This window comes from Lissotriton helveticus, chromosome 4_1 (assembly GCF_964261635.1).
Source record: "Lissotriton helveticus chromosome 4_1, aLisHel1.1, whole genome shotgun sequence".
Lineage (NCBI taxonomy): Eukaryota > Metazoa > Chordata > Amphibia > Caudata > Salamandridae > Lissotriton > Lissotriton helveticus.
In genome coordinates this window covers 37,417,112-37,440,288 of record NC_136063.1, presented here as the reverse complement: position 1 = coordinate 37,440,288, position 23,177 = coordinate 37,417,112, and the positions used below count along the sequence as shown (strand labels likewise).

Below are 23,177 nucleotides of genomic sequence, written 5' to 3'. Positions count from 1 at the left end.
GGTTATATGATTTTCAATTTTGCTGAGAACAGTTAGGCAAATGTGAGGCCTCCTGCCCGGACCGGAGCTTTAACTTCCATAAATAAAAACGTTTACACTGCACAGCTAGCGTGTAGTCGGGGAAGATCGAGATTTTCATGTTGTCTACTTGTAATGGGCCATTGTCTCTTGCTGCCTGTGACAAATGGTCACGGTCTCTGTATTTCAGAATTCTGGCCAATATTGGGCGGGGGTTTGCTCCAGGTATTGGCAGACGTATAGGGACTCGGTAACCCCGCTCCACAGTAAAGTGTGCAGACATACCGTTTTCAATCAGTTCTCTATATAAGTCTTTGGGTTAGGGCCTTCTGATCCCTTCGGGAAGCTAACAATTCAGAGGTTATTGCATCAGGCCCGACCTTTCGCATCATCTGCACAAGCTTGGAGAGAGTCAATCTGCTGGCTCATTTGACGTACTTGTTCTTCATGAGCGTTCACTTGTGGCACTTTGCTCTGTGGACCAATTGATTTTCCAGCGTGCACCTCGAATCTCGTATCTCTTTCAAGATCATGTCCAATTTATCCACTGGGAGATTAGCTACCGCTCCCGCTTCTGCTTGACGCGAACGACTGGATGACTGCTACGAGGGAAGTGAGAGCTACCCTGCCCTCCCGGATCTGGATGTTGTTCTTGGCTTTTCCCTGCCCATGATTACTAGCAAATTGAATGACTGGGTGGCACTGGACCATACGATGGATCAACTCAAACTCTACAACTTGTATGCGTGCAGCTGAAGTTCAAAGGAGGCAAGTGCCTGTAGTTAACAACAACAATATTAGATTAGTGTCTCAGACCAAGTTGCTGATTAACTATTGGGTTCTTGGAGTCATGGGTCATTGTGGAGCCTGCCAACATTCAACTGTTGCATTATTTAGTAGTGTCGCCTCTATCGCTGGATGCCACAGTGGTGTTGTTTCGTCAACAGCAACTACTAATGGTGACAGTATACTTCACTTGAATGTTTACTGCTTAGCTGCTGTGTCTAGTTGTGGGCGCCACCTTATTTATATGAAGTCAAAAGATCCATTGTTGGGCCTTGAAACCTTACGGTGACCCCGCCACATGTGAACTTAAGCTGCTGGTCCCACTGTTCAGTGCCCTCATTCAGACTTCTTCGTTGATAAAGAATGGCACTCACATGTAGTAGAGCCGAGAGGATGTATGCCAATGCTGTGCCTCTGCTGTAGAACTGTCACCTTTGTGAAGCCCTAACCCACGCAGGGAAGAGGGGGCTCCATTTGGCCGGAGAGGAGCAAACCAGTGGCCATAACGTGGGTCTATCACCTCCTAGAGACAGGAGCAACGTCCACTCTTGGTGCAATTGAAATGTGCTAGCTGGTGCCCAACCGCCACGACCCACAATTGTCACTACCAGCAGGCCACACACATGTAGAAAACTGAGTATAGGGGGACTAAGTGCTGCATGCCATATCGTTGTGAGGGCACCCATTTATGCTCTGTTCTGTACCCCTACAGCAGTCTCTGATGGGGGGACCTCCCCACTGACCTGTAAATGTAGGCTCCATCCGCAGTGCTGTCAGGAACACAGGACGCAGCCTCAGGGTCCTCCAGACCACACCACCACCGAGAGCAGCGTCCTGTGTCCAGGCCAGTTATCCAGCTCTGTCATGAGGGTCCAGGTCGAGACCAAAACCGGTCGATGTCAGGGCACTTCCAGCAGATCACCGCACTGAACCTGCCCCGTGAGGCTACTTATTGCCGCGATTCACTGACTCCCAATTACCCATGTGGGGAGGGGGGTGAGGCCAGTGCATCTACAAGTGTACAGGCAGAAGCCGCCGTCTCGGGTTGGCCATGCAGTCGCAGCAGCAAATAGCCAAACTGCTGATGGATGGAGCAATGCAGCTCCGGGGTGGGGAAGTAGCTGTTTTACCCATGCGAAGGGTCTTGTCTCTACTCTATCAAATCCAAGTGAATTATAACGAATGTATGTAATTTGGTTCTGTATGTGGCATTTACTATTGGACTTGCACTATTATACATTTTTTAATAATACAATTTATAACAAGTACTTATGTAATTATTGTGAGAGCATACGTCTTACTAATATGGGTATTTCAAAAATTTCCCTATTTCCCTATGGATTCAGAAGTCTGTTTTGTTAGCAATATACTTCATAATTGCACTTTATAACAACCCATGGTGTCTAAGCAATGTAGGACGGCATTTATGAACATAAATAGTGTCGGTTATGGATTGGAGGAGGTAGATCAGACTCCACAGAAGGATTTGACGGGCCAACTCTAAAAAAAAATACAAGCCAAAGAGTAAAGTATACTGTAACAACACATCATAGCATAGCATAGCATAGTATAACATAACATAACATAACATAAAATAGCATAGCATAGCATAGCATAGCAACGCATAGCATAGCATAACATAACATAACATAGCATAGCATAGCAACGCATAGCATACCATAACATAACATTACATAACATAACATAGCAAAGCATAGCATAGCATATCATAACATAACATAACATAGCATAACATAACATAACAAAGCATAGCATAGCATATCATAACATAACATAACATAGCATAACATAACATAACATAACATATCAAAGCAAAGCATAGCATAGCATAGCATAGCATAGCATAACATAGCATAACATAACATAACATAAAATAGCATAGCATAGCATAACACAACATAACAACATAAGGAGGAAGATTTGGTCCAGTAACTTAGAAATTGATCATACATACCCGATGAGCGGCTTCTAATGTGTGATATTGGGAAACTCACTTTACTTTTATATGTCTCAAAAAGAGGTGAGCTGTCTATTCACCGCGGTCCATGCAGGTAATAGCAGTGGGATGGTGGGGCTGGGTAAGGGGGGATTTCGAGGGGCGATGCAGAGGGGAAATTAAATAAATAATTCGTTTTCCCTCAGCATTGTCCCTCTAAAGCCCCCCTTAACCGGCCCACCGCTGGTACCTGCACGGTCCGCGGCTGGCATTACTGTGCCAGTTATTACTTCCTATTACCGTGGCAGCTGCATCTACACTAGCCCTCGCTGACCACACCCTGATTTCGGTAATCTGGTTTAAACCAGACTCTGTCCACGCACACACCATAATCTTCATACACCATCCCTCGTCTAAAATTAAATATTCTCTTTTTCTTCTTGGTGTGTATAATCTCAAATGCCTAAATATAATAGGCAAAGTATAACAGGATATGCTCTCATATTAATGGAATCATTTAAAGATGGAAAAGCTCGGAAAAAAAGCATTATGTGTTATGATAATGGGCTAGGCGTGCCAGTAAACACTGGATCGGCCCACGATAGCAGCGAAAATAGCTTTGTGGTTCTGCAATAGCATAAGATGCATCTCAATTAGGAAATATTCACAGAAAAAGCAGAATAAAGTATTGTATTGACAGCCTTTACCTAATGTGTCTTGATTTGTTTCATACATTGCTTAGTACAAGAGGTCACATCCCCATTCAACACTGAGTAACACCGTCTCATTTATACTTCAGTTAATGGCAATATATTTATAAATCGTTCTAAATTGTGGAAAAGCTTGTAAATAATTTTCATATCAATGGGTGTTAGTTGTTTTTTTGACAGGGCTTCCCTGTTTCTCCTTCTCTTTCACCCTATCATCCGTGGCATTCAAGTCTATGCTCTTAAATCCTCAAATAATGCAACATATGGCAACAAAAGCATACATATTCTACAATTTGTCAAACCAAACACCATTTGGATTAGACAAAATACAGGGAGCTGGCAGACAGGCAATTGTAAATGTATAAAGCTGAATTTAATTGTTTCTTGTATTTTTTCCTGCCAATGTCGCTGAAAATGTACTGGGGCCTGGTGGGGAGGGCAACAGCACCTGACGCACCCTTACTTTCTATGCCAACGCGTATTTAGAGCAGTCAGAGTCAGACACCGAGCGGGATATGTACAAGGAAATGGAGGAGAGAGATGTTAGCCTTTCTAGCTTAGCTCCTCTCTCCTCCACTTCTGAAACACAAGGCTGCACCATATTTAGAAAAGTGTGGGGCAGCCTTGTGCTTTCCCCTGCGATGGCGCTACATTTAGAAATGTAGTGCCTACGCAGGAACCCTTGAACCAGAGTGCAAGGGTGGCTGCGTGCAGGGGAGGATTTTTTATGTGTGGGAAGGTATCCTAAAATGCCATCCTGTCACTTGCATGCGACAGAAATATATATTTTTTTAAAGTTTGTTCATGTGCAGGAAAGGGCACCTTCCTACATATAATCAAATGGCATTTTGCTTTCTCCACGTGTGCGGCACAAGGCAACGCATTTGGAAAAAGCAAAAAAGAGGAGAAATAATGCATTCCTCCTCATTTCACCATCTTAACACCAGTTTTTACATTGTCTTAATGTTCGCTCTGCCTCCTATGTGCGCCACCCTTGTACATAGGGGGCAGCGGCAAAATGAATGGATGTGGCGGTGGAACGGCCACCGCAACACCCACTGCCCACCCCTTTCACTCTAAGCATAGTGTGAAAGGGGGCTTTATGTACAAGGCAGCGTTAAGCCACATTAACGCTGCCCTGTACCAAAGGTGAAGCCCTTATCGCTACCACAACGTCACTATAAGTGACGTTGTGGTGGCGACAGGGGCTTCTATATATGCCCCTAAATTCTCTTTCTAACTCACTCCTCCTAAGCCGCAGTTCTAAGCCAGCATACTTAGAATACGTCCACAGCTATGCACTGGAAAGAAGTGAGAAGATTATACTATTTTTGTTGTGGCAAAATGGACCAAATGTACTACCAGGGAGTACTGTACATATCTAGTGCAATCATGTAGACCCGAAATCAGGATAAATGGTACTCTATATATCACAGTCTCTCAAACCAGACCCCACAGTCTACCCCACCATCTTTTTACTTACCAAGAATGCCCAAAGCAACACCCCCCAGGGCTATGCCCATGGCCTTCCCTCGCTCAGAGTCATCCGTGTATACACTGGCGAGCATTCCAAGTCCTATAATATCAGGAGGAAAGATAAGAAAGGAAAAGAAAAAAAAGTGGGAGGAGAGGAAAATGTAATACATTAAAATGTGACAACGAGATTCAATGAGGAGGACCGGAAGGAGGATTTAGCAAAGAAAAAAATAAAGAAACATACAGAAAATGAGGGATAGAGATGGGAGATGCAGATGAAAGGAAGACATGTGTTAATCTTTGTCCTTTAAACTTTTCTGGCATCTTAAATTAAGATTATTCTACACGTTTACACCATATAAACTGGAAATACACAATGAAATAGCGATATCAGATCACAAAAATCAGGGTGCTGCTTAGACGTGATATCCTGCCTGGGATGAGGTGGAAAACATGTGCGAATCGTCACTGCTCAGGACCCACTTGCGACGGGGCCGAGAACTGGCCTCCTCACAATGCTTTTCTGTGCAAGTAGAGCGATAGCAGAGGCAGAACCAGATGGTAACGATCATGGAGTTACACCAATCAAACACATTGTATTCACCTATCAAAACGCTGAATCTCTGTCTTTTTTACGTTTCCATCTTTCAAGAATAGACCCTCGGGGGCAGATTTATCAATCTTCCACGCAGTGCAGCACAGCAAGCTCCCTTACTGCGCTGCATGAAAGGCGTGAATTTGATGGTGCATTCCTGTCTTTTCCTTGCGCTGGTGCACCAGGTGTTGCCTAGCGTCAACGCAGGCACCCTTCCACCATAGCCTACGTGTGCCTTTGTGACGCTAGGCAGCACCTAGACAGGGTTATTCGTGTGCAGGAAGGGACGCCTTCCTGTACAAAAACAATCCTCTGTGGCATTTTCCTCTTTCTCTGCGTGCTGCAGAATGCCTCCCTGGGACAGAGTAAAGAAACACAGCAATTTGTGCTGCTTTGCTTTACTTTAGCATTATTAAGCCATTTAGGGCCACGCAAGGTTGCCTTGAGGGGCTTGATAAACCCAACTTTAGGGTTGTGTCCCCCTTGCGCCCTGTTGCGGGGTGCAAGGGCTACGCAACATTATGACAAAGTTGCCCCTTGATTTTCGTGTCAAAGTCAGTGCTGGAAATGGAAAAACATTTACTCTGGTATCCCATAAGTTGTTGGTGGTGGGATGGCAGCACAAAGTGTTAGAGTCATGAGGGGTGAAGTCATGAAAACAAAGACTGACAGAAATTGGCAACATGGACAAACGTCACAGTAAATATGTTCTGCTCTAATTGTTCACAAACAAGCTGAATTTTAAATATATTTTATGGGGTTTAAGGCGCATGCTGCAGACATCATTGTGTGTCCAGCAGAATAAGGCTGGTAAGATAACATTGGTGGTTGATCTAATCTCAGTTTTGAATTATCATAAGGTAGCTAAAAGCCGGGTTAACATGCCTGCTGCAAAACAAAGCATGTAACTTTCAGATCACAGGTTTGCATTTTATGTATCTAGCTCAATGAGTTACTGCTGTAGTCACAGATATCCTCTTGTTACTTGCCGTTCACAGGTTACAACCCTTCTAATACAGAGCAGTGAGCTATTAAATGTATGCAGAATGCAAGGTATAAGTTTAGAACTTTATTGTTCTTTCTCACTGTTTTGTTATTCCAATGTTGTTAAAAAGGGTACTTTGGGGAAAAAAGTAATAGCAGTAAACTCAAAACCAAATCATTTTGTTACATTTTAAATTATTACGTTTGTCTACACCCTGTAACCCTCATTGTCACATGTAACATTTTCTGTATATTGATTTAGACATTTGTGTAAGATATATTGTCTCTGAAGAATTTGTGTGTGATTTAAAGCACTCTGACAGTCTAACTTGGTGTTAGAAGCAAAAGAAAAGGAATACAAAATAAAGTAAAACAAGTGCCATTTACATTGTTAGAAATGGGATTCCTGGTTTGGCTGAGGTATGCCCCCATGCCTGGCAGGAACCACCACTCTAGCCAAGGTACGCTAGATACACACTAAAAGATAACCTGTGCTCATCCTCTGGTAGCTTTGCAAAGAACAGTCAGGCTTACCTAAAGAGGCAATGTGTAAAGTATTTGTGCAACACATACTGTCATGGAGATAGGCTTTGCCTTCACACTGTGTTAAGTTAGCATGAGCTTATTAGAAGTTTAACCGCCATTTTTCCTTTCTGCTGCTTCTGCACCCGATGCATATTGTTATTAATGCTTTGAGCCTAGTAGAATATTTTGCTTCACACGAGAATATTAAGTTTTCCTATTGTATCAGTTTTGCTTGGTAAGCTCTGTCTGAATAGTGAGTGCCGAGGCCTTCAAGGTTATTCCAACACAGTGGTTGTTGTTCGGTCTGATCAGCGCACGTCCTAGACATAACACATATGCAGCTGTGGCCAACTCCGGTTTTGGCGCGTTTAATAATGCACTGCCGAGAGCATGCAAACACACTTGATGAATATTCGCATGCAGAGAGCTGGTTTAGAAGATGATGTGATCCCTTTCTACTAAGACCAGAGGTATGGGGCCGCCCTTCTAAAACCCAAAGAGACCTTCTTTAGATATAATATAATATACTAGCAAGGGAGGGTAAGACTGAGGTGCTATTTAGACTTCTTCCCTTTAGCATTTTAACATGCTTTCACCCTTTGTATTTTATGGAATAGTAACTATGCTGATAACCTTGTTGCTTATAATATGTTTGCTTGTATTAGCTAAGATACTGCGCCTGAGAACACAGCATTAGAAATAAATATTTCAAACTTGCACGTGTCTTCATTTACTCCTCGTTCTGGACTGGTATGTTAGTATAACGAAAGAGTGTTCATGTGTTCTACGTTACCTGAGGTGTACTAAGTTCATGTTCTGGGTTGTCAAATCATTGGGAGTATGGAAGAACCAATGACACACTGATTGCTAGTCTGGTAGGACATTTTGGCTACTAAGGTGAGTTTTGACACACCCTAATTCACTGAGGTTCCAAGTCTCCATGCACAGTTCTGTGTAGGAGCAGAATCCCTGCGACAATACACACTGTATATTCTGAACAAAACAAGGCCAAATCAACCAAAATCCAATATATAGAAGTTGAGATATTGAATTTTAAAGGAATAAATGGAGTAAAGCGATTTGAAGCAAGTAGCGCTAAAAAGGGCCACTTAGACCGGGGCAAAGTCAGCATTTGGGCAACCACAATAGTGCGCTGGCTGGCTACAGGACCCATGCAGGCCCAAGTGAATGAAGTACCTTTCCTGGTCGCAAATAGCAAGATGCGTCAATATAAATGCCTGCAGGTGCAGGGTGGGCCTATCTTCTCCACGGGGTGCTGGAGTCGAGGTTCATCGAGCAATGCACTGGATTGTATCACACAGTGGAGCGGAAGCGTCGATCTCACCAAGCTGCAACATTGATGATAAGCTGTCTGATGCATTGATCTCTGGAGGAAAATTGCTCCTTCTGATGCAATACATAGATTTTACTACTGCAACTGGGTAGATGCGCCAGTTCTGCAACATGCACACTGGAGATGCGGCAAAATCCGAATTGTGAGTATCTGGGCCATTTCCAGTGAGCCAAGCACAGGAGCAGGGGTAGAACCTTACATATCCCAGAGTCTCAAACAACAGGAGATAAACCAACAGGCCCTTGGAGATCACTTGGAGTGAAGGCAGAGTCCAGCTCTCCTGAGCAAATTCAAACAACAGCAAGAATTATTGCAACAAACAGAGAATCAGGCTCATAGATGAGCAATCCCAGTTGAGTCCTTTAAGCAGCACATCAGTTCTTCTGTCAGAGCTTCAGTCACAAGTCCAGTAGTGTCTGATTTTAGGTGGTCACAGACCCTGTACTTATACCCAAAAGTATGGGGTGACTTCAAAGCAGCTCTCTGAAATGCACAAATATCCTTTTCAAATAAAGTCTGGAAGGCTATCTGTGGGTGGTAATCCGTCCATTGTGTGGGGACAGGACACTGCCTATTCAAGTAAATTGTTAGCCTATCCATCCAACCTGCCCAGGCAAGGCCATCAGAATACAGATGTTTATAGATGGGTACTCAGACACACCTGTCCTTCCTGTGTTTTGGCTTGCATAAAGTCCCAGAAGTGTATTGGAGACAGGCTCCAAGTCACACAGAGTAGTAAATATCAAGAAATGTCCACTTTCTAAAAGTGAGATTTCTAAAAAAGTAATGGCAACTCCATCTTCACCAATAAGGAGAATTTATCATTATCATTCCAAACATGTGAAACATGAAAAAGCTACTCCTCTCTGAACAAGAATTACAGCTTAAAATTGAATTAACAAATTCCCAATGCTAGCCTATAAGAGGAGTAGGCCACACAGTAGTGAAAAACAAAATAAGCTGTTTATCACTACCATGACATGCAAAACATAAACGTACATATACTACCTTTTACTTGCATGTCACCCTGCCCAAAGGGCTACTTAGGGCCTACCTCAGGGGGTGACATATATAATAAAAGTGGAGTTTAAAGCTTGGCAAGTAGTTTTATATTCCAAGTTCAAGTGGCAGTAAACTGCACAAACACACTGCAGTGGCAAGCCTGAGACAGGTTTGAAAGGCTACGTATGTGGGTGGCACAATCAGTGGTGCAGCCCACTAGTAGCATTTGATTTACAGGGCCTGGGTATATAATATATCACTTTACAATGGGCTTACTAGTAAATCAAATATGCCAATCAGATATACACCAATGCCACCATGTTTAGGGAAGAGGGCTCATACACTTTGGCACTGGTTAACAGTGGTAAAGTGCGAGAGCCAACAAAAAGGTCAGAGGAGGAAGGCAACAAATTAGGGTGACCCTTCAGAGAGGGCCATTTCCCAACATAAATCATTAGCGGTGCAATTATTCATACAGACTACCACATCTGGCATTTTTACTGTGCAGGTGTATCTTTTACTCATAGAGGTTGGACAAAGTCAAAAACGTTCCTCCAATCATAATTTCTCTAAAGCACTTGTGATGTTTTAACAGGCTGAGTGCTTTGCTTCTCTCCATTGCAATGGATTTAAGATATTAGGTTCCAGGCAGCTCTTAGCCAGGATGGGACACTAATACGCTAGGGGCTGACAACCCTTTAAGTGAGGCCTTTGTGTTGGGTGCAGTTGAAAGTGAAAGGACTGTCGTCACTCTATGCAGGTTGCTGCTATGAATGGAAAGCAGGCGACGTGTGGGAGTGGTTAAATGTGTCTTGGTGTCAGTTATTTACATTGAGGCAAATGGAACATATTTCAATAGGGCCAGATGCCAGATCCAGCTCATTATCAGTTGCCTGATCCAAGATCCAGCTGGATTCCCCTTATTCTTCTTTGATCTTGGGCATTCAACACTGCTTCCCACGCAAAATGGGAACCAACTGAATCACTTTGTATTTTAGTTTGTGTCTCACCTGCCACAGATGAAAAGGAAGACCCGATTCCCTGCAGCATCCTCGCCAAAAACAGCAATGTGTATGTTCCTGAGAAAGCAAACACTGCAAGGGAGATAAGAGAAAACAGCATAAGCAGGCATTGCACTGCCCATCTTCAACAGCCTTCATCACACCATATTCATGGTAAACAAAGAAGAATTAAAATGCCTAAAATTGTTCTGCTTTATTTCTAGACTGTACCCTGGCTGTTACCCCATCAACAGTGCTATGTTTTAATGTAGAGCGAATGCATTTTGAGTGCAAAAAAACAGAGTGGCAGGGAGTCACTCTGAAATGGGTCATCAGCAGGCCTGGATGGCCTGGTTATTCCACTGGGCATTTTCCAGGTGGGAAGGAGCGAATAGAGGCCAGTTATGGAGGGCAGAGGGTTCCTGCTGACACCTTTGTGACTTTCTACTGCTCCCCAGGTTTGACATTTTTTTCCAGGTCTGCTTTGGTTCCCAGCCCAGCCCTGGCTGTCTTTAATGTTGTTTTTCACTCATGTCTTGGCTGGAAGCAGGTGTCCAAGTGAAGGACTGTAGAGGGCTCTAAATACCTCTCAATCTTTCTCTCCCATTTCTCATAAAGGATCACACGTTTACACTTTTGAGGACAATGAGCTGCCGATGGCATGTTGGCAATCATGTATTTGATTGCATTTTTAAATTAGATGACTGAGTGTGACTGCGATATTTGAATTGCTACATATGTCCAGGGTAAACAATTTTATAGAATGAGTATGAGAAAACATGCCATTCCATGGGCCTAGGTGATTTTACCTTTTGCACGATGGGGGAGGGGGAGGCTGGGAGGGGGGGTGATCTGCATTAAAACATTTGAATACTACCAATGAATCAATCAGGATATATAAAGCACAGCAAATCACCCATGAGGGTCTCAAAGCTATTGAGGCTATTAATCTTGAGCATCCTTTTCTGGGATGGTTGAAGCAACATGCAATGTGCCTTTTCGCAGGCCTTCATCGCAGACTTGGTACTGTTATTAAATAAGGAGGAAAAGGCTTGGTGAAAGGCGAGACAGATCCAGGCTTTTGGGGGGGGGTTGTGCAAGGATGGAATGGAAGATTAGCCATGGGGTGGGGGGATTAACATAGGGGTGGAGCAGACAGTGATAGAATAACCCACAGGAGTGTTGGCCAAGGTGGTAGATATAAGACCGCACTGCCCAAGACTGAGGCACCAGGTGGAGGGATCCCAGACTGGGACTGGAAAGCATCGGGCAGACTTGTTTGTCTTGCCACTTTCATAGTGGCATGTTGGCTGGTACCATCCTGCTGGGTGCCTTGTCCAAGTCAAATGGGCAACAATATCTGTAGCGTGTATTGGAACTTCTCCTTGAAAGTGCAGAGTTGAGTACTCATAGTCTAAGAGAAGATACAAAGTGGAAGCTCATGTTGATTGTGCGGCAGACTTTCGTGCTCTGGCCATCTGAATTTAGGAGATACGCATAGATATCAGTCTTTGAAGAATATTTGTCAGAGGCTTTCTCAATCTTGGAGTCAACATCAGTCGAGCCATGAAAACAGAAGAAAAGTTAAATGCCTAACTAATTTCAATGTGGCCAATAGCTTTTGCATTGGAAAATTTCTGATGTTAAAACCAATGACTTTTGTGTGTTCTGTGTAATGTACCGCAGGTGCCACTGCGTGGAGCTTCCTTGCCGGCACCTTGGTTGTCCTGCCCGCGTAGAGGAGCCTGTGCTGCCCGTGGTCTAAGGGAGAATCAGTGAGGGTTACAACAGGGAGAAAGGGCAGCTTGTTCATCGCCACACTCCGTGTACCTGGGAAAACACGGACTACCACTCCTAGCAGCCCAGTGCTAATTGGTGAGCCAGGAGCACCTGAGGCGAGTTAGCCTCGCAGTACTTTACAGCTTGCCACACCCACTGGCGTGGGTGCCGCTGCGTGGAGCTTTCTTGCCGGCGCCTTGGTTGTCCTGCCCGCGTAGAGGAGCCTGTGTTGCCCGTGGTCTGAGGGCGAATATGTGAGGGTTACAACGGGGAGAAAGGGCAGCTTGCTCATTGGCACACTCCGTGTACCTGGGAAAAGACAGAATACCACTCCCAGGAGCCCAGCGCTAATTTGTGAGCCAGGAGCACCTGAGGCACGCTAGCCCCTCCTTCCTCTACTATTAAACTCCTGACACTATCCGCGACGCGGGACGCGCGCGGGCATCGCCGGGAGAAGCCCAGGACAAGGGCGGGACCGTCTGTGGCTGTCAGGGACCAAAGGGGGCCGGGCTGGGCCACCTCTTTAAGCTCTCCCTCAACAGACGATCTAACTGCTGGGCGAGCTTTAGCGCGGCACTTTGTTTTAATGTTATCTAATACTATGCAGTCGAAGTGATTTTTAATATTTGTTGTTTAATTAGATATTTTTCCTTGGGCCACTCTGACATAACTTTGTATTGTTCCTGCATCTGGTTTAGCCGTGTATTTTAAGTACTCTATTTTACCCCCAATTGGGTGTAAGTGGCATTTTAGCAATAGCAGGGGTAAAGTTGATAAGACGACTGGTTCTCGTCCCATGACTGGGCAACTAGCGGCATCTGCCCAACCACTTCCTAGCCTTACGGCCATTGATAAAATGCTTCAAAAAACGATAGGGGTTGTGGCTAATGCAATAGAAAATACCGAAAGGCGTCTTTCTATCACTCCTGCTATGCCTTCCTCTACTCTTTTGGAAGATTGTTCTGTAGCCACTGCTTTCCCTGCTGACTTTATGTCCTCCCTCATGCCTTCATTTTCAGACTTATCCTGTGCTCAGATAGAGTCTGATTTCAATATTGTAGAGGAGACTATTCAATCTCCATATCCCCCTTCCTTGACACCTTCTAAGGAGTATATACGCAGTGCCAGATCTAAGACGCCTAAAAAGGCGCGTAAACCAACTAAGGCATTAGCACCTAATCCTGCTAGTGGCGATTGTGATCCTGGCCCCCGTATTTCTAATCTTGGTCCCCCTCTTTGGGCTACCCACCTTTTGTCCGACCTCCAGGCTCATATGGAATTCGTTATCAATACTCATTTTAAATCCTTATCTTCTAAAATTGATAGACTGGTTTCATTGATAAATAGCAAAGGCCCGGGGAAAGTACAGCCAGCCACTGCTATGGGGAATACTACCCCGGCAGGGGCTTCAGGATTAATTCAGGTAGCTGTGAAGGGTCAACCTACGGGTGATAGTCTCTGCCCTAACTCCTCTACTTCTGTTTTGATCCCCCCTAAAACGCTGATTCCTCCACTAGTCACAAACGGCCCAGGCCCCAGTGGTTGCCCTATTCAATCTCTAGCTGTCCCTGGATCCAAAGCCCAGGATCTGCTCCAGCAGACAAAGGTAGCCGAGTCTCCACAGTCCCCGTCTAGGAATAATAATGTGCTGGGCTCTTTTAAACCTCCTCCCATACCCTAGCTTCCTCCGGAAGCCTCTCCATATGTGGTGGTGCATACTGGTGTTCCTCCCCTCTCTAGTGGTCATGGGGAATCTTTTCCGGAATTGAAGAATAAAGTCATTTATTGGCTGAGCAGGCACAGACCCCTAATGGGTGTTGGGCAGGGGGAAATCCTGTTTGCACGTAGAGTTAGTTGGCTGGGGACGAGACCTAAGGACATTAGTGGAGACTGTGTGATTGTAAATTTTCGGGATCCAAGGGCCGTGGGTCATATATTACGCAATGGAGGGTTTGCCCATGTGGATAGCATTAATACTGCCCATTTGGGTTATTTTTACTCACAACCTTTGGCCACAGGTGGGCTTGAACCATTTTGCCCCTTTCCTGTAGGCCGTGACTATGAATACAATATCCCAGTGGGTAATAGATTCTCTTCATTAAGTCACACAGATTGATCACCACCAATATTGTGCCCAGCAGGAACTGTTTCGCATGGTTTGGCGAGCAAGGGTGTGAGGAACTTTAGTAGAGAGGAGGGCTCCCCTGGTCAGACAGCCTGTTTGTATAGGGCAAATATAAATACTTCTATATCTCCCCCTAATCGTGGTCTAGCCAGTTTGGTACAGGAAGTGGGTAGCCCCCACATCTAGATTCCTCTTGCCTTATCGAGCCCCAATCGCTGGCAGATTCTCCGGCCCCTGTTCCATCTCATTTCCCACTTATTGGGTCTTGAAATGTAGCAGGATTGGGAATGAAGCTGTCAAACCCAGAGTGGGGAGAGCTGATGGACTCCTATGATCTATGTCTTTTTTAAGAGACTTGGTTGCTGACCCCTCCAGTTAGGGAGGGCTACGCGTCCTTTCATGTTCCGGCGGGCCAGGGTCTGAGGGGCAGACCATCGGGGGGGCTATGTACCTGGGTTGCTGCCCACCTGGGATGTTCAGTAAAGGTCATAGATTCTCACTGCCTGGACATCCTTTGTGTGCTACGGAAATTTACAAGTGGCACATCGATGGCAGTGTTTAATATTTACCTGCGCCCCTATCTGCTCCAGCTGGGCCTATCAACTCTTGAAGCACTGGAGGAACTTTTTCAATCTCTTCCCCCGTCGGCTCACAAAATCATCGGTGCAGATTTCAACTGTCATTTTGAAGCACTCTCGGGGATCCGCTCTATATCCTCGGATTAAGACGAAAGTTGGTTGATCCCGGACTGCACCATGTACCCTGAAAAGCGCCTACTACATTGGCCCTTGCGATCAATAAGATGGTCTTTTTATATTCACTAAGGGCTTGTAATGGCAGATTGGCCCTTGATGTTTCAGGTACTGGCACTTTTAATAGACCTGGGGGAAGTACAACAATAGATTATATATTGGTGAATGTAGAGTTTTGGGCCTGCCTTAGAGCTTTTTCTGTGATTCCAAGGGTTGACAGTGATCACAATCTACTGTCATTAGAATTATTAGCCCCCCTGGGTTGTCACACTGAACTGGGGAGTGAGGAGACTGCCAGCAAACCTAATTTAGTTCTAGCAGCGGGAGGGAGACGTGTTAGATGGGAGAGGATTGGGTTGGCGCCCGACAGGTTGGCAGAACTTTACCAACTTGTTGCAAGCTCCCTTATAGAGGTCTCCAACGTTTGGGTACCACCAGTGATCTCCCTCATCTCTACTCCCAGGGGCTGCAGTCCATTCATAACAAGTTTTTTGGCTCCCTGGACAGTTATTTCTATTCTAGTGATCACAAGTGCCGCAGGATAAAAAAGCGAGATCACTGGTTTAACAAAACATGTAGACATGCAAAGAGGTGCCTGATCAGGGAGGTAAAATCGGGCACAAGTCCCAGTATTAGAAAGGCGAGGGAGACATATAAATGCCTGATTAAGGAGGCTAGGTCTGAGTGGGAAGCCGTAATGTGGGACAACATCTGGGCGGCACTGGGAGCCCGATATTTCAGGTTATTCTGAAACCTCGTGTGAGTTGGGTCGGCAGAGGGGAAGTTTGCCATTATTCCTAAGCTCAGTGAAGATGTTTGGCTAGACCATTTCAAGCCTCTCTACTCACTTGGCCACAGTGAACACCATGGAGAGGCCGTAACCTAAACTTCCCCTCCTGACCTGGCATTACTGGAGGTCTCAGCTCTATCCTGTCCACCTTGCTCTATTAATGAAGTTCAGGTGGCCCTCGGAAGCTTCAAGTTAGGGAAAGCCCCGGGCCTTGAGGGGATCCCTGGTGATCTTTACCGTAGTGAACAAAAGGTCTGGGCCCCCTACATCTGCTTCTACTTTAACGCCATCCTGCATGGTTTGGAGATCCCTGGCACCTGGTTGGGAGCCGAAATAATCCCATCCACAAGAAAGCCTCCCCCTTGATCCTGCTAACTACCGCCCCATAAGTTTGATCGACGTCTTTCAGAAAATCTTTGCCCGCCTTTTGTTATCAAGGTTGCAGATTTGGATGGATGAACAAAACATCCTAACCTCCCTCTAGGCGGGCTTTCGTGCGAAGGTCTCCACTATAGACCAACTGTTTAGACTACAGTTGGTCTACTGGAAGACGGTCACCATTGGGGTGGGTGGTTTGTTTTTGATCTTTGTGGACCTTAGGTCCGCATTCAACCTGGTACATAGGGACAAGCTCTGGGCACTACTACTGGAGATGGGCGCTCCAGCCTATTTGTGTCACCTACTTAAACGTCTCCACCAGGGCACATATGCAAGGGGGAGGTATGGGAGGAGAGGGGACTTGTCGGCCCCCTTCCCGGTCGAAAGGGGAGTAAGGCAGGGGTGTGTTTTGGCTCCTACCCTCTCCTCCCTTTTCCTTAATGGGCTAATAGATCATCTCTCGGGGGCAAAAGATCTGGACTCTCCCAGTCTAGCAGGGCGAAAGATACCAGCCCTAATGTTCGCTGATGATACTCTCCTGGTGTCAAAATTGGCAAGTGGTATGCAGCGCACACTAGGGTCATTTTGCTCTTTCTGCCGCCTGAGAAATTTGGAGATTAATATCTCCAAAACAAAGTTCATGGTCTATAATAATAAATCGGCTAACTGCCCCCCCTCATATGAATGGAATGGTGTTGAACCGGGTGTCTACTTTCGAGTATTTGCGGGTCACACTCAATGATAAGATGGACTGGGGGTCTCATAAGGCTAGGGCCAACTTAAAGCTGGCCCAATCATCGGGTGGTATTTTAAAGGTTTTTAATGACACCTCATTGAAACTGCTCAGCCCGCCCCTTGAGATCTATAAGGCTCAAGAAAGAGGGGGCGCGCTCTATGGCGTAGAGCTATGGGGCCATACTAGCGTTGCCCCCCTGACGCTTACGGAAAACAGTTTTATTAGGCGTCTGCTTCGTTTTCCTTTGAGCTCTCCCCTTATTCCATTGCGGTTGGATTTGGGCCTGATACCTATCCAGGATATTTATCCAAATCGCCCACTCCTATATTGGAGACGTCTATGGACGACTCCTGAGCTCTCGAGCTATAGGGAGGACCTGAGAGACAATCTGCAGAGGGGGACCTCGGGGAAAATACCTTGGCTGAATTATATTAAGCACTTCTGCCACGCCCTAGGTAGAGGAGACCTGTGGCGGTCCCCCCAAGACACCTGCCAATTGATCTCCAAGAAACTATTGAATGTGGCTCTAAGGAGTCATCGATTGGAGTCTACAACAAGCAGTCTTTCCAAGGGTAGGTTGACTGACACTTTTTTGAATATTAAGGACCATCCTCTTTTTTGTAAATCGCTATGGGGTAACCATGTATCCCTCAGAACCTGGGCAGAACAGTTTAGTATCAACAATGGTTATGTCGGGCATGCAAGCTGATTACTTCAAAATATATATCCATCTTTTCAAGGTTGTTTAAGTTATTTTGTACAATCATCAGATGACAGCATCTGTCAAAAAGCAAATCCCGTAACAAGGAGAACAGTGTAATACTATATTTTTAATCACTGAATTATTTTCATTCATGAGTATCTTGCTTTTGATACATATAAATTAATCAAAGCAATTCAACATAACTTCATAACAAACGGCGCATATAAATGAGGTGCATGCAATGTGACTAGGGGTGCATTTGTGAAAAAGTGAATTATATACAACAAGTGAGTGAAGGGAGGGGGAGGGGGAAGGTTCATGGTGTTTTATAGTAAACACTTCACAGGCCAGTCTCCATATTTAATTATAATACAGTCAGTACGCCACTTTCACTTGGCCGTAGTAACTGAATGTTCTGAACTGGTCCCCTGGAAGTAATATCGTCGACGTTTCGACCCTTGGACGCCTTAGTTTTGGGGTCTGGGGCGGGTCTTCTTCAGGACTTAAGAGGGTGGGGTAGTGAAATTACGCCTATGGGCAATTCTTGAGTTCAGAGCCATATGGGTGTGTGGAATGATGACCCCTCAGTTCGAACCATCCGGCTTATAGAAAGTTCATTTCCTGATGAATGAGATTAGCGAGTCCCTGTATGCTGGTCGGGTATCGCAAACGGAATGCCGCCGAAGATATCCGGAGCGCTCCTTATCTAAACATCAGCCGCCTCAGTTTGAGCGATCTGAGTTCGCATTAGTCGTATTGAATCGTTGTGCAGACCAGCGCACTGGGTAGAGGTCCCACTGATGCGGACACCGGCAAATCCTCTTTTTGAAGCCTTCCTGGATGATATCCAGCCTTCCTTGGTTAAGAAACTTTTTATCCAGTTCAGGCACGGCTCATTGCCACTGAGGGCTGTAACATATAAATGGCGGAATGCCCCCCTAACGGTTAGCACTTGCCCGGGGTGTTAGAGCGGCAGAGAGACAGACATGTTCTGCTCTTCTGCCCCTCCTACGCCAGGGCAAGGGGGAATGGATTTTGCAGTTATGTAGGGCTAGGGGCTTTAGGGACTACAGGGTGGTTTTTAGGATCCTCAAATATGATACCACCCCCCTGATAGTGTTCGCCACAGCTAGATTTCTTCAGACTATGTGGTATACGAGATGTGCAATATTAAAGTTGGAAGCTCATACTTTGCTTTAAGGGCTACCTTTAGGGGGTGTCATATTCCTTTTATAATAATTTTATATATTGACATTCTTGTGTTTTAACTGATGTTGTTAACATTTGTAGGAACTGTTCATATTTGATTTTTCGCATATTTAAATTTAGTAACATTAGTTCTAATTGTTATTTTGATGTGTATTCTGTGTATGGCCTTTTTATGGTATGTTTACCGAAATAAAAGTTCTTTGACTGACTGACTGACTGTAATGTAATATTATTTATAATTGCCACTTTAAAACTCTGTGATTTTGGAAGGTGGTTTGGTGTAAAGATGTAATCGCCAACGTCCCCTGCCTCAGCCACATCACCCCCCACCTGAGAGACCTACAGTGGCTCCCCGTCGACAAGAGGATAACCTTTAAGCTCCTAACCCATGCTCACAAAGCACTCCACAATGCCGGACCAGTCTACTTGAACAGCATACTCAGCTTCTACACCCCTACCCGCCAGCTCCGCTCTGTCAGCCACGCCCTCCCCGCTGTCCTCCGCATACAACGGACAACCTCCGGCAGCTGATCCTTCTCCTACCTTGCCGCCAAGACCTGGAACACCCATCCTACCCACATACCGCAGACCCAAGACCTGCTGACCTTCAGAAGACTCCTCAAAACCTGGCTCTTTGAGCAGTAGCAGCACACCCCCTCCCCTCAGCACCTTGAGACCCTCACGGGTAAGTAGCACGCTCTACAAGTTCTATGATTGATTGATTGATTGATTGATATCACCATTTGGGCTCAACCCATTGGAGATCCTAGTTCAGATGTACCCAATATATGCAGCTTGCACAGCTTCTGTTTTACCCTGGAGGAAAGGATGATAGAAGAAAAGGGACTGGACTCAGAGCCCCTCACTGTCAGATCATTCCATCCTGGATATGAAGGCCTCATCCTTTCCTTGATCCCACTGTGCTTTCTGGTACTTTATCTTCTGATTGGCTAAAGGTATTGGAATGCATCTACAGAAGAGGTGTGGATAGTCAACTAATGCTTGAGAAGAATGAACTAGAAGGGGAACTCTACTTCAGTGTAGGCACCAGCAGGGAGAGGAGGAAGTCTGGACATGACAACCATAGTGTAGTGGAAAGAAAGTATTACAAATACGTTAAACGTATAAGACCGCAAAAACATAATGCGCACTGGCAGCAGAAAGGAACATGCACTCTGAGGAAATCTACCACATTGAATAAATGTGGGGCTCTTAACCCATCCATTTACCCTCCCTTGCCTGGTTGCCTCACCCCTAAACCTCTTGTGCACACCTTCACTATGCCCACTCACAAGCGAGGTAAACACCTGCACTTTCCCTATTTAAAGCACAGACCAAACTACATGGTAACATAAGTGATGGCACTTTTAACAATCATTGGAAGTACCATACCCATAGAAGGTCTTTCGTTGTGAAGCTGTATGTCGTTTCGTTTGCATGCTGAATATAAGATGTTTTTATTTTTTTAATTCCTAATAAAGTTGCAAGGGGCCCACACAGCTGTGAGATACTATCTTTTGGGCCTCAGCTCAAATTTCAGAAGAAAAATTGCAATTGCAAGGTATGCCACTCAACATATTTCAGTGAAATTTCTATTTTGATATTCAAAATTCCACAATTTTCTATAAATAAAGCCTGTATCTGAAAGTTCATAAGAAAAGAAAATACCATGAGACAGTCAAGACACTGTGCTGTTTCTGAACATGAAATCATCAGTAAGATTGTATGGTGACTGTGGGTGGCCTGCAGCTGGTTTGAGCACTGAATTAGGACTGCAAGTCCCAGAATGCATCAGGTAGATAAACTAAGGCACAGGTGTGAACACCTACATCCTTGTTGAGAAAAGGTCATATTGGGAAGTTGTAGCGGCACAGCAACAGGATTCTAAGCCTGTTGAGGCCAAATGATTGGGTGTGTGATGATTGCGGCCTTAGGGTGCCCCGGTTAATCTTGAGACCCCTGACTGCTCTCTGTGAGGGATATGTGATCGAAGAGGGACAGGCGATCGAGCCTGCGGAGTGGGGAGGAGACACATAGCATGTCTAAAACCCCGAAAGAGAAAAGGGTTGAGGGCAAGGGAGAAGAGAGAAGAGAGGTAGAAATACAACCCATAGGTAAGGACACAGAACAGGAAAATGACAGAAAGAAGAAAATGAAATAGAATGGTAAGAAGAGGAAAAGGTAATAAAAATAATATGTAGGAAAGCAGAGAGAAGTAAAAGAGGCACGTGGGCTGGATAGGAAAGGAAAGGGAGTGTAAGAGGTGAGTGGTGAAAATGAAGAGAAAAGAAGAAAAACTGGCAAAGGCCTCATTGAAGCAAATAAAGTATGTGGAATGCATGGAGGAAATGAGAAAATGGCTGGGGAGTAAAAGGAAGGTGGAAAAAAAAGAAGGGTCGAAGAGTAGGAAAGTAACAGAAAAAGTGATAAAGTGAGGAAACTGGTGGAAGAAAGACAAAGGGACACACAGAGGTTGGATGGAAGGGGAGAGGAGGAAGGAAGGCGAGATGAGGAAACTAAACAGTAAGATGGGCTTAGAAGAAAAAAAGGATAGATGAAAATGTTCATGGAGAAGATGGACAGAAGGGAAAAGAATAAGGGTGAGAAAAAGGTGTAAGGGAAGGTATAGGAATGAGAAGGTGAGAAAGAGAAAGCAGAAGGAGGGTACCTTGAAGAATTCTTTATTTATGAAATATTTTACAAAAATGTAGCCTCGGGACCTAACAAAGTAAACGTTTCTTAAAGGTCATGAGCGACAAACGTGGACAACTTTTCTTGAATGTCTGTGTCTCCTTTTGGTCCTAATCAGAACTTGTAAATTTATCAGCCTTTTGAAGATTAATTTAGTGAACAGGAGCTATTTGATCCATGGTAAATAAAGCCTGAGAGATATTCATGATTTCACTTTATAACAATATTTTAGCTGTATGTTGATTTTACAATGGTCCAGACTGATTTGCATATGGATGGGGCTAAACTGGGGTGCCATGGTGAGCAAAAGAACGTTGAATTTAACCCAGATCAGTTGACTGGGGGTGAATGTATGATTTATTCAGCATTCCATCCATCATTTGTTTGTATAGCACTTTTCACCCTAAGGGGGATGGGTATTACCAGACATGTGTCCCTTGCTCACTGTGCCACTGGATTCAAGCTAGCGTGGCTGATGAAGGGTAATACCCAGAAACCGGTCCTAGGATACTTGATTCCGGTCCAGGAAAGACATGGCTTGGCTGTTCGGGCTGGACTGTTCCGATGAGGCACAGGGTCAAGACTGATTTGCATATGGCTGGGTCTAAACTAGGGTGGCATGGTGAGCAAAAGAACAATGGATTTAACCCAGATCTCTTGACTGGGGTGAATGTATGATTTATTCAGCATTACCGCCATCATTTGTTTGTGTAGTGATTTTTCAAGGACGCATTCTCTGCGGCAGATTAAGCTTGGATGCAGACTGCTCATCTTTCCCTTGTTTAGACAGTGGCTCCCTCTTTTTAGAAGGAGCTCACTCTTGTACCTAACTGTGGGATGTGCTGAGTATTGGCAAGACCTATTTTATTTACACTGCATTACATATATTTAGAGTGGGCTTTGCCTCAGCCTCTACCTCATGATCAGTAGCTTTGTTGTCTACCTCACTTCTCCCCTCCTAATTCCATGACTATCTCCACTATTCCTCTGTCTGTCCAAATCAGGAGCATTTCAGTCTGCAGTGTTCTGTTTGGATGATGTATCCTTCCACTTCTGAAGTCAGACTTTTCCTGCATGGGAGGGACTCTTTCAACCCTCTTTCTCTCCCACCCTTAATTCCCCATACCTGTTTATTCTCTCTCCCCCACACCCAGCATATGTTTGACCCGTACTCCCCAATTCTTTTGAGCTTTTTACACCTGCAACTAAGTCAGCAGGTGGTAGTAATAAAATGTTTTCCAGACCATTCCAAAATGACAGACTAAGTCTGTTTTATTTATGCAGAGTCATTCCAAGGATGGCTACCACTGATGTGCGCACATCTGCAAAGGCCATGTTTGAAAGCATTTGGTAAAAATCTGAAAATGCATTTTGTAATGTTTTAGACCCCACTTCAAACGGCCCTTACAGATGCATGTGTATTTATAGTGGTAATCTAAGCCACAACAATGCTTTGGCAAAGCCAGTAGTTTTCATGGCCAACGCCAGCTTTGCTAATACTTGTTTTACTTTCACTTTAATATGGCAAACCAAAAAATTCTTTCTTCCCTGCAAGTCAACAGTGTAACTACATTTTACATTATGTTCATACATATGCTTCCTTTAG

At 44.8% G+C, this 23,177-nt stretch overlaps 1 protein-coding gene across 1 annotated transcript in view; it reads right to left on the bottom strand.

Annotated features, from left to right (window-relative positions):
- LOC144827835 (chromaffin granule amine transporter-like) overlaps positions 1–23,177 on the bottom strand; it is a 548,688-nt gene that overhangs the window by 464,269 nt on the left and 61,242 nt on the right. The window contains exons 4-5 of the mRNA XM_078686001.1: positions 10,418–10,501; positions 4,955–5,047 (exon numbers count right to left, since the gene is read on the bottom strand). Of these exons, the coding sequence (XP_078542127.1) occupies positions 4,955–5,047; positions 10,418–10,501 (177 nt within the window). The remainder of the gene's footprint in view (positions 1–4,954; positions 5,048–10,417; positions 10,502–23,177) is intronic.